Source organism: Leucoraja erinacea, chromosome 10, assembly GCF_028641065.1.
Source record: "Leucoraja erinacea ecotype New England chromosome 10, Leri_hhj_1, whole genome shotgun sequence".
In the NCBI taxonomy this organism is placed as follows: Eukaryota; Metazoa; Chordata; class Chondrichthyes; order Rajiformes; family Rajidae; genus Leucoraja; species Leucoraja erinaceus.
In genome coordinates, this window is record NC_073386.1 from 40340595 (window position 1) to 40358027 (window position 17433).

The 17433-nt window shown below is 49.8% G+C and overlaps 1 protein-coding gene across 2 annotated transcripts in view; it reads right to left on the reverse strand.

The window, feature by feature from the left end:
• Nucleotides 1-17433, reverse strand: part of LOC129701058 (pre-B-cell leukemia transcription factor 1-like) — a 258569-nt gene that overhangs the window by 13964 nt on the left and 227172 nt on the right. For both annotated transcript variants that reach the window (XM_055642006.1, XM_055642005.1), the window contains exons 7-9: nucleotides 12016-12102; nucleotides 2566-2678; nucleotides 395-484 (exon numbers count right to left, since the gene is read on the reverse strand). In XM_055642006.1, the coding sequence (XP_055497981.1) occupies nucleotides 395-484; nucleotides 2566-2678; nucleotides 12016-12102 (290 nt within the window). The remainder of the gene's footprint in view (nucleotides 1-394; nucleotides 485-2565; nucleotides 2679-12015; nucleotides 12103-17433) is intronic.

A 17433-nucleotide genomic window follows, 5' to 3' on the forward strand; every position in this document is an offset into this window, starting at 1 on the left:
CGTAGGATTGTAGGTTAATTGGCTTTGGTAATATTGTAAATGGCCCCTAGTATGTAGGATAGTGCCGGTGTGTTGGCTGTATCTGTATCTCTAAAGTATAAATGTGTATGGGGATTGGGAATAAAAGTGAATCGGATCTAAGCTGTGATCTTACAGAATGATGGAACAAGCTCCATGAGTGAATGAGCTTTTGCTTCTATTTGTTTGCTGCGGTTCAGGAGGATAGCTTGGAAGAGCAGACCAAGGTCTCTCTGAAGCATGCAGGGAGGAGCAGCTGAGCAGGAGGGTGAGGAAGGAGGGGAGGAAGAGGATGAGCAGCGCATTACCCCGGTGGGGCTCTGCTCTCCAAGTCGTGGGACTGGAGGTAGAGAGGAGGAGGGGGTAGCTTCCTTACATTCAAGGGTTGTGGACTGTACATCCGTCCCGCTCCCAAGGCATCGCTGTATCCTCCGGTCTGGTTGATGACGTGACGGAGGGAGTCCACCTGGGAGAGAAGGAAGAGGTTTCCTTTAGTTTAGTCCAGGGGTTATAGTTTACAGCCCCCTGTGGAGAAATGAAGGAGTCCCAAGCCCCAGCCTGCTACACTCATCCCTTGGTAGACATAAAAAGCTGGAGTAATTCAGCGGGTCAGACCGCATCTCTGGAGAAAAGGAATACATGATGTTTCGGGTCGAAACCCTTCTTCAGACTGAGAGTCATGGGGGGAGGGAAACTAGAGGTAGGAAAAGGTTCAGAACCCTCCTATCCTCACTCTCAGTCTGAAGGAGGATTTTGACCCGAAACGTTACCCATTCCTTTTTCTCCAGAGATGCTGCCTGAGTGACTCCAGCATTTTGTGTCTATCTTTGGTGTAAAGCAGCATCTGCAGTTCCTTCCTACACCTGTCCCTTGTTGGGGAGAGTCAGATGATCGGCCTGTCTTGCGGTTAGTGTCGCCATGTACATGATGGGCCATCCTCCTGCCTCTCTCGCCCTGTGGCTCCCCCTTACACTTCTCAGAAGGGAAGAGCAGAGTAGTGGAAGCTCAGGCTCCACAGATGGTCCCTTAGAACTGCTCCCTATCACCTTCCCCACACCCTCCTGTGCAATGGGAGCAACATCCACCCAGAGTCCATGTGTATAGGAGGCCGTTAGGCCACACACAAACTGGAGGCACAGCAGCACCTCATATTTCTCTTGGGTCGCTTACAACCTCGCATTGTCAATGTTGAATTCTCTAATTTTAGGTAACTTCTACAAACCTATCCCCTCCCCCCCCTTGTGCCCCCATCCTAAACAACCAGTTCCATAGTTTCCAATAATATATTCCTCTTGGGATCACGTTGACTCTAGCCATTAATCAGCCAACCTGAAACCTCACCTATCCATTTTCACCCTAGATGCTGCCTGACTCGCTGAGTTACTCCAGCCCCGTGTGTCTATCCACCCATAGTTTCACTGCCCATTTGAAGCGGGAGATAGTTGGACGGTACCATGAGTTCAGGAGGGTTGGGATTCAGATTCAGATTCAGATTCAATTTTAATTGTCATTGTCAGTGTACAGTACAGAGACAACGAAATGCATTGGGAGTGAGGTTGGTTGGAGCCCTCTCTACACTGGCAACATTGGCCTCAAGGCTGGGCGACCATTTTGTCGAACTATCTGTTCTGAAGCTAGGTTGTCGATACTATGGGATAAAGGCTAGCGCACAACATGACTGGCCTGCCAGAGGATGGGCCATCCCTGCTGCTGGCATTAAAATAGTTGGAGAGTGGGCATAACGAGAGATTTTGGGGACCAGTGGGTTACAGTCTTTAGACTTTAGAGATACAGAGATTAGTGGAAACAGGCCCTTCGGCCCACCAAGTCCGTGCCGACCAGCGATTACTCCATACACTAGCACTATCCTACACACAAGACACAATTTACAATTTTACCAAAGCCAAATAACCTACATCCCTACATATCTTTGGAGTGTGGGAGGAAACCGGAGCACCCGGTGAAAACTTAGGCGGGCACAGGGTGAATGTACAAACTTTGTACAGACAGTGCCCGAGTTCACGATCAAACCTGGGTCTTTGGCGCTGTGAGGCAGCATCTCTACTGCTGCGCCACCGTGACACCTCTGTGACCCAGTCAGGAATGGGAGGGGGCCACCCACACATCCATTCTAGCCTGCAGCATCGGACAAGGTCTACAATCTTGCAGGGTGCAGTAATGAGGCGGACGTTCATAATCGTCCAGTACCTCAAAGCTTGGACTAGCACCAGGGGCCATTGTAAGAGCTCCTTACACTAGGAGTATAAGACTAAAGACAGAGGGATTCACAATGCTGCCCCTTGAGTAGAAGGCATCATCACACGTTGGGTGCTGTTGTACAGGGTCCTGATGCGTCATCACCCTCTGCTGTAAGATGTTATTCAGCCTCTCTGGAGCCTAGCGGGTTGGTGAACATTTCCCCCATGGTATGTAACCTCTCTGTCAACCCTCAGTCTTGGCCAGGCGACTAGAGAGTGATGAGGGGTGAGCCGGTCTCTAGCCCCTCCCAGCTGGTTCTGCAGCAGCTTGCCTTGCCTGCTCTCCTACCTGTGACTGCACGTTGGCTCCGACCTGGGTCTGCTGGTAGGTGTCGCCGTTGAGTGCCTGCATGCCCATGTACAGGTCCCCAGTGCTCGGCAGGTTATACGAGGCCAACGAACCTGTAATGCACAAAGTGTTGCACCTCAGACACCAGACAGTGGAACTCCCCCTCTTCCTCTCTCACATTCTCTCGATCTTTCCCTCTCCCTTTCTCTTCTATCTCTCTTCTCTTCTTTTTTCCCTCTCTCACGCACATTCTCTCTCTTCCTCTCTCTCATTCTCTCACTCCTTCCCCTCGACCTCTTTTTCTCTTTTCCTCACTCTCTCTTCTCTGTCGCTCTCTCTCTCTCTCTCTATCTCCCTCGCTCGCATTCTTTGCGAGGGGGTGGGTGGTGGGAGGGGGGTGGTCACAGTGTCAACAGATCAACCCTTGAATGAAATGGGCTCACTCACGACCGTGCTTTGATTGAGACTTTCTGGGGATCTAGACCTCTCATGCTCCATCTAGTTTAGTTTAGCTTAAAGAGACAACGTGGAAACAAGCCCTTCAGCCCACCGCAGACTAGGGAGCTCCGTAAACTAGCACTATCCTACACACTAGGGACAATTTACAATCTTTATTGAAGCCAATCAACATACAAACCTGCACATCCTTGGAATGTGGGATAAAGAGCAGAGCACCCGGAGAAAGCCCACGCGGGCACGGGGAGGAAGCACAACTGTGTACAGACTGCGCCCGTAGTCAGGGTGGAACCTGGGTCTCTGGCGCTGTAAGGCAGCAACTCTACCGCTGCACTGTCATCTGTGCCATGATGTTCTGTGCATATATGCATCACTGACTCACCCTTCGCAACGAGTTAGCAATGAATTAGCAATGTCCGCAAAATAAATCAATTTGCTGCTCACTTCCCAAGATGGGAAACATTTAAAAAAGTCTGGGGAAAGGGGGGTGGGTCCCGGTCCATGGATGGGGCAGGGGGAAGATCATGAGTGTCTGGACATAGGGGTTGCAGCGAAACATGCTCAGGACTGGATGGTGAAGGCCAGGACTCAGTTGCCAAGGCCCAGGGCAAACCTTGCCTTTAAATGGAAGACATTCACACATCATGTGGGATCATTCTCTGTTTTCCCTTAGTGGAACTGTAAGCTTCAAGTGGAATCTCTTCCAACTGACAAGCTCTGATCTCTCTCTCTGTGAGGCCAGGAAACAGCAGCCTTCCATTTTGAAATTTCTGGAAAAAAGAACCCAGACTATTGTGCGCTGATCCCGTCACATTCCCTCTCGGGGCTATTTGATGTAGCCTTTCTTTCGGGTGCTCTGGATTCCCCCTACATCCCAACCCATACAGGTTGTTGGGTTAATTGTAAAGTGCCCTTCAAATTTGGGTGAATGGTAGAATAAGAACACGCCACTATTCAATCATGGCTGATCTACCTCTCCCTCTCAACCTCATTCTGCTACCTTTTCCCCCTAACCCCCGACACCCTTACTAATCTAGAATTAAATTCCCTTCTCAAAGTACGCAAAATTATCTGGGATAAAAAGAGTTGATTTTAAGAAATGCTGTTCCCATGGTGGGGGCATGTCAAATTCGAGAGCATTGGTTTAAGGTGAGATGAAAGAGGTTTAGAGGTGATCTGAGTGGGAAATCTTTCAATAATAGGGTGGTTAAGGTTTGAATTTTACTGCCTGAGGAGTTGTTGGAGGCAGAGTCTCTCCCAACTTTTCAAAAGCATTTCGATGAGCAATTTTATCGCCAGCCTTTATGAGATCATGGACCAAGTGCTGATACAGTGCGGAAACAGGCCATTCGGCCCGCCGATTCCATGCCGACCAACGATCACCCTGCACATTAGCACCATCCTACACACTAGGGACACTTTACAATTTTTACTGATCAAATTAACCTGCAAATCTGTTCGTAGTGTGGAGAGAAACTGGAACACTCGGAGAAACCCAACGCTGTCACGGGGAGAACGTACAAAGTCCATAGAGACAGCACCTGCAGTCAGGATCAAACCCGGGTCTCTGGCGCTGGAAGGCAGCAACTCTCCCACCGCCCCGTGGATAGGTACTTGATGGTTGTCATGGATACGGTGGGCCTGGGAGCCGGTTTCTGTGCTGTAGGTCTTTCAGATGCTTTAACTGCTCTTGAATCACGGCAAAATCCCACAAAAATGGCAGTGGCTCGTCAGCTGGTTCACTAGATGATATTTGCCACACTCCCAGAACAGAGGGCGGTTGGTGTTTGGACAACTCTGCCTGTGAGCGTGGTGGAGGCAGAGACTCTCACAGCATTGAAGAAGCATCTGGACAAGTATGTGTCAGGGAGGAGTACGGGAATTATGCGGAACAGGATCACCAGGATGTTGCCTGGATTAGAGGAGGGATGGACACAAAGTGCTGGAGTAACTCAGCAGGTCAGGCATCATCTTTGGAATAATAGGGGAGGTTTTCAGGTTGGTGGGCTGAAGGGCCTGTCCGACTATGATTGGGGCAGAAACGTATTCCTCAAGGGAATCTGAGCCAGGTATTGGACCCTGCATGGGGACCCCTTGGTGGAGCAGGAACAGAGGGGAAGAAGCCTCCGAACCAGAGGCCTGGAGGTTTCCTGGAATCAGAAGCATGGCCAGTGGGAAGACAACAGTTGGACGGCATGTTTATGGGGATCCAAGTGGGCAGGGCAGGGAGTGTCCCTCGCGTTGCCTTATCCCTCTCCTAGGTGGTCCTGATGTACACACGCCATCCCTCCCCATCCCCAAACCTCTCCTGCCTTCTCTACATCAGGCATCCAGGAAGAGTGGTGCAGCTAGTAGAGCGACTGCCTCCAAACTCCAGCCAGCTGGGCCCAATCCTCACCTCCAGTCATCAGGCCAACAATGACTCCTCACCTCCAGGCTTGTGGTCATCAGGGCTCGTCAACCTAAGTTACTGCAGATTACCTGGTTGTTGATGCTTGGTTGTTCGTGCATAGAACTTGAACTTGATCTTAATTCATCATGCCGGCGAAGCAGACTTGATGGGCTGAATGGCCTAATTCTGCTCCTATGTCTTACGCCTTGTGCTGCTCTCCCAACTCCTTGAATCTTTGGGCAGGGCAGTGGTACAGCTGGAAGAGCCGCTGCCTCACAGCCCCAGAGCCCCAGGTTCAATTCTGACCTCTGCCGCTGTCTGTGTGGAGTTTGCATGACACTGTGGGTTTGCTCCAGGTGCTCCTGTTTCCTCCCACATCACAATAGGTTAATTCGCAGCTGGCAATTGACCCTTGGGTGAACATGAGGGGTAGAATTAGGGGGAGATGGTGGGAATGTGGAGAGAATGAAATGGGATTAGGGTTAACTGGGTGGTCTGTGGTCAGGCTGGACTCGATGGGCCAAAAGGCCTGTGTTTGAGCTTCCAGACTCTATGAAAGCAGAGCAGGCAGTGAGGACACAGCAGAAGGCAGCGATGGCAATGATTCAATCGGTTTCACACTCATGACCACCTGCAGAGGTATCGGCATGGGTGGTGGAAGCAAGAAGACACACTGGTCCTGTACCCTGAGGGGGTGGGCTCACACAGGGGGTCGATGATGGCCAGCCTTCTCCAAACCCTATGTGCGGCCCAGCTGGATCACATACCCCGCCATTCAACCTCTTCCTTCTCTCCCAGGTCACGCCATGGAGGCCAATACAATGCCCAAAGCTATGGAAGGCTGCCTGAAAGTCCACATTTAAAACTGGACACCACGACATAAACACAAACTGGGAGCAAGGAGAGGCCATTTGGCCCCTTGAGCCCTTGGAAGCTTGCCTACGCCCACCCCTGGCATCTCCTCGCAGTTCATCTCTGCCTCAATAAGATTCAAAGATCTGCTCACACCACAAGGAATTCCAGAGATCTGGTGACCCTCTTGAGAGAAATAAATGCTCATCTCGTCTCTGTGTTGGGATCTTTCTTCAGGTTTGAAAAGCCATCAGTCCATTTCCTTCCCCAGATGTGGCACGGTGGTGTAGTGGTAGAGTTGCTGCCTCACAGCGCTGGAGATCTGGGTTCGATCCTGACTACGGGTGCCGTCGGTATGGAGCTTGTACATTCTCTGTGACCGCGAGGGTTTTCTCCAGGTGCTCCAGTTTCCTCCCACGTTTGCAAGTATATACAGGTTTGTAGGTTAATTGGCTTCTGAAATTGTCACTTCTTAGTGTCTAGAATAGGACTGGTGCACGAGGTGATCATTGGTCGATGCGGACTCAGCGGGGTGACGAGCCAGTTTCCACGCTGTACCTGTTTCTAAAAAAAACTATTAAGTTGATGCCTGGCCAGCAGAATTCCTTCAGCAGATTGCTTTGTGCTCAAGACCCCAGCATCTAGTCTTCTATGTCCCCTTGTTGTTAATCAATGACACCTAGTTTCAGAGTCTCCCACACAAGAAGACATCAGCCCCTCCAGCCCCCTGGGGAATTTACATATTGCCACATTCATCTACACTCCAGAGGAAACAAGCTTTTGATAGATGTTGCTGCCCATTCTTCTCAACATGAAGTGTTGTTCAACTCTGGTTAGAAGAAGGGTCTGACCCGAAATGTCATCTATTCCTTTTCTGCAGAGATGCTGCCTGACATGTCTACCTTTTGTATAGGCGTGTTTTCCCGTGCAGCATGCGAGATTGCAGGCTCAGCTGACGTGCGATAAAGCCTGCATGCTGCAGTGTCGGCCCAGCCAGTCAACTCGTGCTGTGGACATCAGGACCGCAGGCGGCACAGGGTCACAACCGTGTTGCGACGGGTTTTCCGACTCATCCATAGGATCACCCCAGCAGTGGAGAGCACTCCATGCTGTCTTGGTTCAGACCAACAGCATCCTCACGGTCCCACGACTTAGTTGCTGAGCGCTGCCTGCTGTTGAAATGGTTCCACCCACTGGCACTCCTTATAAGATCTCTGTGGGGCTGGGCCTTCTGGGCCTGTCGGCTGTTCAGGGATGCTCTCGAGTAGCCCCGTAGTCCCTTGTACAGAGAGGTTAGTCATCTCAAGGGTAGCATTGCAGGGAATACCAGGACATGCAGTGGTGTGTGGAATGCAGGCATTATAAAACAGCACCACGCTGATTAGTTGGCTTTCACATTCAAAATGGCTTGAATTACTGAAAGTGAAATGCCTGGAAAGAGTGGATGTGGAGAGGATGTTTCCACTAGATGGACAGTCTGAGACCATCGGCCATCGGCCTCAGGATAAAAGGACATCGCTTTAGAAAGGAGATGAGGATTAGTCAGAGGGTGGTGAATCTGTGGAACTTATTACCAAAGATGGCTATTGAGGCTGTCAATGGATATTTTTAAGGCAGAGATTGACAGAATTCTCGATTAGTATGGGTGTCAGGGACAATGTGGAGAAGGCAGGAGGATGGGGTTGAGAGGGAAAGATAGATCAGCCATGATTAAATGGCGGAGTAGACTTGATGGGCCAAATGGCCTAATTCAGCTCCTAGAACTTATGAACATCATAACTTTTTTTCTCTGAAGGGGTTGTGGCATGCGAGTGTGAATGTAAGGGCTGCATCTGCTGGTGAACTGGGAGTTTGTTACAGACGTGACTGTCATGAGACTCAGGCTGAAGTGGGTCTATCTAGGTGGCCCCTCCATCCTCCTCACTGCCAAATGTACTCCCCAACACAATGAGATCATGCAGGGAGTACGAGGGCAAGATCAGTCTCTTTAGACTTTAGAAATTAGAGATACAATGCTGAAACAGGCCCATTGCCCCACCAAGACTGTGCCGACCAGCACTCACCCCGTACACAGTTCTATCCTACACACTCGTTGTCTCGATGTCTGATTACCGTGGAATGTTTTTGCAAGGTTCCAGGATGTATATCACAGTGGTGCAGTGGTAGAGTTGCTGCCTTCCAGCCAGGGACCCAGGTTTCATCCTGACAACGGGTGCTGTCTGGACAGAATTTGTACGTTCTCCCTGTGATCGCGTGGGTTTTCTCCGTGTACTCCAATTTCCTCCCACACTCCAAAGGCGTGCAGGTTTGTAGGTTAATTGGCTTCTGTAACTTATTGCTAGTGTGTCGGATAGTGCTAGTGTATGGGGCGATCACTGGCCAGCACAAACTCAGTGGGCCAAAGGGCCTGTTTCCACGCTGTATCTCTAAAGTTTAAAGACTAATACATTTTGTATGTTGAGATTATCTTCATAGCAAAAGGATTTGAGTATAGGAGAAGGGAGGTTCTACTGCAGTTGTACAGGGTCTTGGTGAGACCACACCTGCAGCATTACGTACAGTTTTGGTCTCCAACTCTGAGGAAGGACATTATTGCCATAGAGGGAGTGCAGTGAAGGTTCACCAGACTGATTCCTGGGATGTCAGGACTTTCATATGACGAAAGACTGGATAGACTCGGCTTATACTCGCTAGAATTTAGGAGATTGAGGGGGGATCTTATAGAAACTTACAAAATTCTTAAGGGGTTGGACAGGCTAGATGCAGGAAGATTGTTCCCGATGTTGGGGAGGTCCAGGACAAGGGGTCACAGCTTAAGGATCAGGGGGAAATCCTTTAAGACCAAGATGAGAAAAACATTTTTTCACACAGAGAGTGGTGAATCTCTGGAACTCTGCCACAGAGGGTAGTTGAGGCTAGTTCATTGGCTATATTTAAGAGGGAGTTAGATGTGGCCCTTGTGGCTAAAGGGATCAGGGGGTATGGAGAGAAGGCAGGTACGGGATACTGAGTTGGATGATCAGCCATGATCATATTGAATGGCGGTGCCGGGTCGAAGGGCTGAATGGCCTACTCCTGCACCTATTTTCTATGTATCTATCTATGTATCTATGTAAGCACGTGCCTGAGTGTGTGGATTTAACCACTAAACATGTCTGCAGACATACTTTGTCATCTAGTTCACCTTGAGTTTGTTACAGTGGCTCAAATGTAGTTAGCACATCTCCGACCAAACATCACCCTGTACATCGCAACGTTGCCCGAGGTCACACACACATTAAGCTGCCATTGATTGAGTGAAATCTCTTTGTTACCCCTGCGCAGGAGAGGCCTATCTGTGGTGGGCGCAGATTGATATTTCTGCATTCAATGGACCCTGCACTGTGGGAATGCCCAAAATCCTAATGCATCCACTTACAAGTGGCAGCTTACAAACAGGGCCGAACGTGAAGAAGTGGTGGGTGAGAGGCTGTCTTTGAATGGAGATCCTACAGTACACCAGGATGGGGAGGCAAATATCAAGATGCTGCCAACATCTCCAGCCTGGAGTGAGCCAGGCAAGCAAGTTTTAGAGTCGCTCTGCGGAAGGAATTGAGGTCCATGTCTCGCTCCACTGGATTAAATGTCACCTGTCGATGTTGTCAAGTTGCAAAGGGTGCAGAGAAGATTTACAAGGATGTTGCCAGGACTCGAGGGTCTGAGCTATAGGGAGAGGTTGAGAGGAATAGATCGGGTAGACGCAGAGTTTCTTGCCCAGAGTTGGGAATCAAAAACCAGAGGACATAGATTTAAGGTGAAGGAGGAAAGATTTAATGGGAATCTGAGGGGTAACTTTTTCACACAAAGGATGGTGGGTGTACGGAACGACCTGCCAGAGGAGGTAGTTGAGGCAGGGACTATTGCAAAGTTTAAGAAACAATTAGACAGGTACAAAGGATAGGACCGGTTAAGAGGGATATGGGTCAAACATACACAGGTGGGACCAGTGTAAATGGGACGTTTTGGTCGGTGTGGCCAAGTTGGGTCAAAGGGCCTGTCTCCATGCTCTATGACTAGCTTTACTGAAACACAGAAGTCACCCCTAAGTGTCTCGCCGTTGTTTGGCAGGCCATTGCCTCCTGAAGACCTGGGTAGAATGGTCTCCTCTGCTGCAAACCCATTCCCACTTGTTCCTCCCTCAGGTGGCCAGTGTCTGTGTGGACACTGCATGTTTCCCCAGTCACGCTGGTTCCCAGTAGGAACGGCAGTGCATGATCATTCGAGTAGGGTTGGATAAAGAACTAATTAATGATGCCTTAAGATGGCACGGGTGAGGTCTGAGCGTGTCTTCACCCAGGCAGGGCTAAGACAGGAGATAAACTGGAGCTTTGAATTACAAATTGGTCGTGATGGTGTCAAATCAGCCAGGGTTTATCTGCTTGAGCGAACGTTCACTGTGCCTGTGGCAATCTTTCACCATGCAGGTCCTGGATGCTATTCTGTTCTTTCTAAGCATACAGACTGCATTCAAATTATGCCTCTTACTCCCAATTTCTAATAATGTAATAAAATATCTGAAGAAGGGTCTCGACCTGAAACGTCACCTTGCCATTTACTCTAGAGATGCTGCCTGACTCGAAGAGTTACTCCAGCACTTGCTAATAATTTGTCTTCGATCATATTCCTGTGTCATCCAACCTTTCTTTAACAAGTAGTACCATGCAATGTTTGTGCACGGCAACCATTACATTCACAACCAATGGCGAAGTGAGTGGTGCCGATGCCTCACAACATCAAAGACCCAGGTTCAAACCTGACCTCAGCTGCAGTTCAGCTTCAGATGAGTTTATTGTCATATACACCAGGGTGCAATGAAATTCCTTGTTCACACGAAGCTCACAGAGTAAACAGTGTACAGTAATAATAGATACATCAACAAATAAAATGACAAATGTAAATCAGCAGAATGGTGTCATGACCCGTGTTGAGTTCTCCCTCTGAATGCATCATTTCCCCCAATGCTCCAGTTTTCTCCCACATCCCAAAAACATGTGAGTTGGGTCAGTTAACTGGCTGCTGTATATTGCCCCTTGTGTGTAGGTGAGTGATGGAAAGGGGGGGGGGGGGGGGGGGGGGGATTAATGCAAACGTGGCAGAAACAACATGGGATTAATGGAAGGTTAGCGTGAATGAGTGGATGATGGTCAGTGTGGACTAAATAGGCTGAAGGGCCTGTTTGTGTGCTGCATCTCTCTAAGGTCAATAAGCACCACTCTCATTCTGCAACCTTCCCTGAAATGCTGAAAGCATCGATCCATGTAGCATTCTGCATCTGCACCTCACAATCCCTGAAGACTGTGTGCAATGCTGCACTTAAGACTCTGTTGGTGCGGTGGTCCTCAGCACACTTCATACCTAGAATCCTCTGCATCTGGCCCTGTTCGTCCCCAGGTGCATTGTTGGTGGGACATCTTGCATTGACATCCCTCTCGTAGTTGAAATCCAAATCAAAAACAGTGGACAAATTATCAAACCAGTGCACCAGTCGTTCCGAGTCAAGAAGACCACAAAGGTCTCATGATTTGACCCTGGGGCAGTGGTGAGCTCAGATGGGTGGTGGCTGGGGATTGGGGGGTGTCGAGGTGATTGGGGTTGGGAGGAGATTGCCATTTGGCCGCTCCTTGGTGTTTTCCGTACACCAAGTGGCGTAGCATCCGGAGTTGGGCCTGATGCCCTCGACCCCAAGATGGGGACCACCAGTTAACACTCACTCTCTAAGCTCGTACAAGATGAGCGGGCGGCAGGCCTTGGAGCAGGAGGGCTATTGGCGCCCACGGACCTGTAGCGTGTTTCTGTACCTTCAGGTGGAGTGAAGAGGAGAAGATTAACACAAGGCACAGAAGCTGCACACCACGCCAATTGCAAGCATGGACAATTCATGTCCAGGGTAACACTGGGAGGGGAGGTGGAGGAAAGATTGCAACACTTACTCCAGTGCCGCAGAGAGCTACATGCTCACAGCCAAGCCCACTTAACCTGACATACTCATTCAAAGGCACTTGTGGCCTCACCCACATCCACACGGACAGCTATTGTGTTCCTACGTACAGGAACATTCAGAGTGGGCAACAGGCTCTGACTAACGAAATACCTCCTCATCTCCTTTCCAAAGGAACACCCTTTTATTCTGATAGTGTGCACTCTGGTCTTAGACTCTCTCAGTAGTGGAAACATCCTCTCCACATCCACTCTACGGAATAACAATGATCTGAGTTGGCTCATTCTACACGTGACATTTCTCCATGAGATTGGTGTCAGTATAGTCTACAGGAACATGTCTTTTCTCTCTATATAAACTATGGATCTGATTGACCGTACACAACCCAACACAATTATTATTAGTCGCCAAGGTGAGGAAGCTGTAACCAAGTGCCAGTAAATTGGATTAATACAAGTGGATATTTGATGGCCAGCATATTGTGGGACGAAGAACTAGATTATTTACAGCGTCTTTGATCTGTGGCTAGACAGGGAGAAGGAAATTGTGTTGTGTGTTAATCTGTGGGGGTGGGGGGGAGCGGAAACATTTTAATCTCTTACCTTGACGGAGATGCGATTTATTTTCGGCATTGTATCTCCGTCCGCACTGCGGTCTAACATCAAGGAGCTGGCACCCTCTTGCTGGGGATCAACTTTGAGAGCTCCAACTGCGGGAACCTGCAGGACTTAACATGGTGGAGCTGGCGGTCCCTGTCGGGGATCGACCCTGGAGCTCCAGCAGCAGGACTTTAACCTCGTGGAGCACGTGGTCCCTTGGTTAGGGACCAACTTCGGGAGCTCCCGGCCCCCAGGAGCTTCGATCGCCCCGACGGCGGGAGAGTAAAGAGGGAAGTTTAGACTTTGTGCCTTCCATCACAGTGAGGAATGGGGAATCCGTTGTGGTGGATGCCTATGGAAACTTTTATGTGGTTGTGTGTCTTGGTATGACTGTATGGTAAATCGAGTTTCACTGTACCTTAAGTGGTACACGTGACAATAAAATACCTTTGAACCTTTGCTGAGAAGAAAAATTCCTCAATCTTCCTCCATGTCCTGAGGTTGGCAAACACGATAGGCAGATGGAAAAATGAGAATGGGATAAGGGGAGAGATAACTAATGCTCTCCACACTCCTCCTCCAAAGGCATATGTACCAGGGGAAGATGCAAACTTGTTACAACAGTGAACGTGAGGGGTGGTTGACAGAATTCACAGATAACGCCTAACATGTAAAAAGAAGCAAAACAGGGAATGTGGGTACTAACACAAGGAAATACACAGCACTGCATAATTAGAAGGAGAGAGATAAAGAGAGGTGCAGCATGGAAACAGGCCCTATGTCCCATCAAGTCCATTCCAACCACCCATTTACATTGAACCCTACACTGATCCGGTTTTAATCTCCCCACATTCTCATCAGCTCCCTCCCCCAGATTCTAAGACTCACCCATGAAGTTGGGGCGATTTACAGAAGCCAACTAACATCCCAATCCATAACTCTTTGGGTTGTGTAGGAATCTGGAACACCCGTGGTAAACCCACGCGGCCACAGGGAGAACGTGCAAACTCCACCTAGACAGCGTCTGGGGTTGGGAATGAACTGGGGTCTTTGGCACTGTGAGGTGGTCTACCAGCATTACTACCGTACCCCCAGATACATGTAGCTTGATGTCTATTTCTGCCTCCAGCTTCTTCCAGGGTGTCACCAGGAACAAGTACCTGAGATCCAACAGTACAGACTGGGATCAGGCGAGATTGTGTGTCATTCTTCCATCCTTCCCTCAATCTTCCTCATTGTTTTGCTGTCATCTCCTCTTCAACAAGCCTCCATCTGGAGTGGAGGTAAACTCCAGGAACAATTTACAAATAGGATCATTTAAGAAACAGTTAGACGGATACATGGATAGAACAGGTGTCGAGGGGTAAGGACCAAATGCAGGCAGGTGGGACTAGTGTAGATGGGACATGTTGGCCGGTGTGGGCAAGTTGGGCCAAAGAGCCTGTTTCCACGCTGTATCACTCTATGCCTCTAAAGAGAAATGGTTTGACCGTTCCTTCCAGGAACATGGTCACGTCAGGCTCAGTCATCGAACTGTATGCTGCTTGGATGTACACATGCTCAGAGTCACCATGTCATTGTTGGCTTGTTTATTGGAAGGTGAGGATGTGCTGCACACTAAACACCCTGACAACAAAGGTACTCCACCAACCTGCCCCAACTGCATGGGAGAGACCCGGGTTTGATCCTGTCTACGGGTGCTGCCTGTATGGAGTTTGTACGTTCTCCCTGTGACCGCATGGGTTTTCTCCAGGTGCTCCAGTTACCTCCCATGCTCCAAAGACGTACAAGTTTGTAGGTTAATTGGCTCAGGTAAAATTGTAAATTGTCCTTCTTGTGTAGGATGGTGTTAGCGCACGGGGTGATCGCTGGTCGGCAGACCGGCTGGGCCGAAGGGCCTGTTACCTCGCTGTATCTCTAAAGTCTCTGGCAGAAGGAATGTTGCACCACAGTGACATTTGCTTCCTTGGGTAGAACTTAGGGGGGAGTGGGGGGAATTGGTGGGAGCATGGGAAGAATAAAATGGGATTGTGGTAAGATGACGGCAACTGGCTGCTTGATGGTCGGCACGAACTCAGTGGGCCAAATGGTCTTTTCCATGCTGTATGACTCTGAACTCTATGAACTGTTGCAGCTGCCACTGTTGTCCTGTGAAGAGGAGATGAGACTGGAGGAGTCTTCACATGCCCTGTGTGGGAGACAATGTAACCCATTGGCAGAGTGGTCAGCAAGTCGGAAACCACCACCACATGTATGATCGCGCCCGGCCCAGGTGATGCCCCAATCCAGCCATGAGGGCCCGGTGCACCCCAGCTGGGTCACCGAATTGCCAGCAAGAAGCATGAGCAACGAAGATGACTGACCAGGTAATATGTGGTTTAGAGAAATAGTGAGGTATACATGTCTCAAAAACACACGCCATTTGCTCATCACCTACTTTAAGCAGGCGTGCCCTAGGACTGAAGAAGGGTTTCGGCCCGAAACGTTGCCTATTTCCTTCGCTCCATAGATGTTGCTGCACCCGCTGAGTTTCTCCAGCATTTTTCTGTACCTTTGATTTTCCAGCATCTGCAGTTCCTTCTTAAACACGCACCCCAGGACTCTTGCCTTTACATCTGAGATGTGGGAGCAGTTTACATTGTAAGCAGGAGAGAGCTGGGTCCATGCATAGGGACAAAGCCACTCACTCCATTTGTGTTCTGCTTGTATGGGCACAGAGGCCATCTTTGTCCATACATAGATGGCAGGTTTCTTGTACCTGCCTCCTCTGGGAACTGGGACAGAAAGATCAACCCATCCTCTCCCCTCAATCTCCCAATGCCACAGTGTTCCAGCACTTAGAAAATCTCTCATTGGATAATACAGAAGGAGATGGGAGAGGGAGGAGGAGAGAAAGAAGGGAGGGTCAAAAGCAGAAGGGAGAAAAGGGGAGAAATGTAGGCAACAAGATGGGAGGCGATGATTAGAGGTGAGAGGAGGAGAGGACATTCAAAGGTAGAAGAAGGAAGAAGAGGGAAGGGAAAGTAGTAGAGGGACAAGGAGATAGGATGTATGCACCAGCCCAGACGTTGAGGTAAATGTGGGTGAAAAGGGAAAGATAAAGTAGGGCAGCAGTAAAGTGGAGTCTGGGCCGTCACCACGGTTACAGTGCTGTCAGGGTCTCAACGGATGCTGATGAATATTAGAAGTCTGCACAATATTTGGGCAGATGCTATAGACCTGCACGGGTAGGTAGACACTCCCACCCCCACGAATCTCGGTCGGATGGGGCTCTTCAGCCTTGGAAGGCAGTCCATCTAGGAAAGGGAAATCTCTGATTTAAAACCTCCACTGCCTTGTGGCCATATCCAGTCATGGGAAAGGCTCCAGGAGTAAACCTCAAGAAAATCTGGAGTCGGAGCCCCTAAGGCAGTTCGTCGTTGTCTACAACCTCGCTCTGGCAGCTCCTGCGACGGCCCTGCTGTTCCTTTGGATCGATCAGCGACGTGGAGAGGGGGGACGTGCTGCATGGGCAACAGCCTGTCCTCCATATGGCATCGCCCAGGCTTGCATCCGACCAGGATGCATCACCCATGGTCAGTCATGACCGAGGGGGGCCTACTAAAAGCACAATATTGGACAGAAGGTGGCAGGCAATCCGTTACAACCCTTGTGTGACTTGGCCAAACACTGACCCTGACACTTCCTCACACCCAGCTCAATGGGAACATTGGTCACTTTCATTAAAAAAAGATCGTGGGAGAGGGTGGGGTGCGGGGGAGTAATGGGAATGAGAGTACGATCCCAGGGTGGTGGGATTGAGAACGAGATCCAGGGGAGACAGGTAGCGGGGAGGGTGGGAGTGGGATCAGGGAAGGGGATGAGAATGAGATAGCGGGAGGGTGAGAGTGAAATCCTTCAGGTTTGAGAACGTGATCTCAGGGCAGGTGGGAGAGAGGTTTGGGGGGTTTGAGAGAGTGATCTCGGGGGAGGTGAGCGAGAGAGGTCTCAGGTGGGCGGGATTGAGAACCCGAGGGGGAGGGGGGTTGAGAACCCAGGGAATGGGTGCAATTGGGATTCCAGGTGGATGAGCGGTGGCAAGGGTGAAGCCCCATGAGTGCCAGGTTTGCAGAATGATATGGATTTGGGTTTCTGAGGGCTTGTACTACCAGCCAGCATACCCACCCTGGTGCATTGTGGCACGGTTTACCAGATACTGCAGTTTCAAGATCTGCTGGTTGATCCAGTCACCAAGCTTAATTGTAATTTGATCACATCAGTGCGATGATCAAAACCACCTAGTCACATTACAGTGCGATGCCCAACTCCGCACAAAATGCAAGTTGAGGGATATTGTCAAACAGACACCCTTGTTTTATCGTTTCATTCATGAGAAGTGGCCAGCATCTACTGTCTATCCCCACTCACCCCCGAGAGGAGGCAGTCAGGAGTCAATCAGACCTAGTGGTTTGGGACAGATGTGGGTCAGACCAGGTAATACATTCCCTGCGGAACATGGGCACGCGTGCTCATGGTATGTCCCATGACATACGTGCAGGCCATCATAAAGCTGTAACATTCAGACACAAACACACACACACTCTCTTCTACCC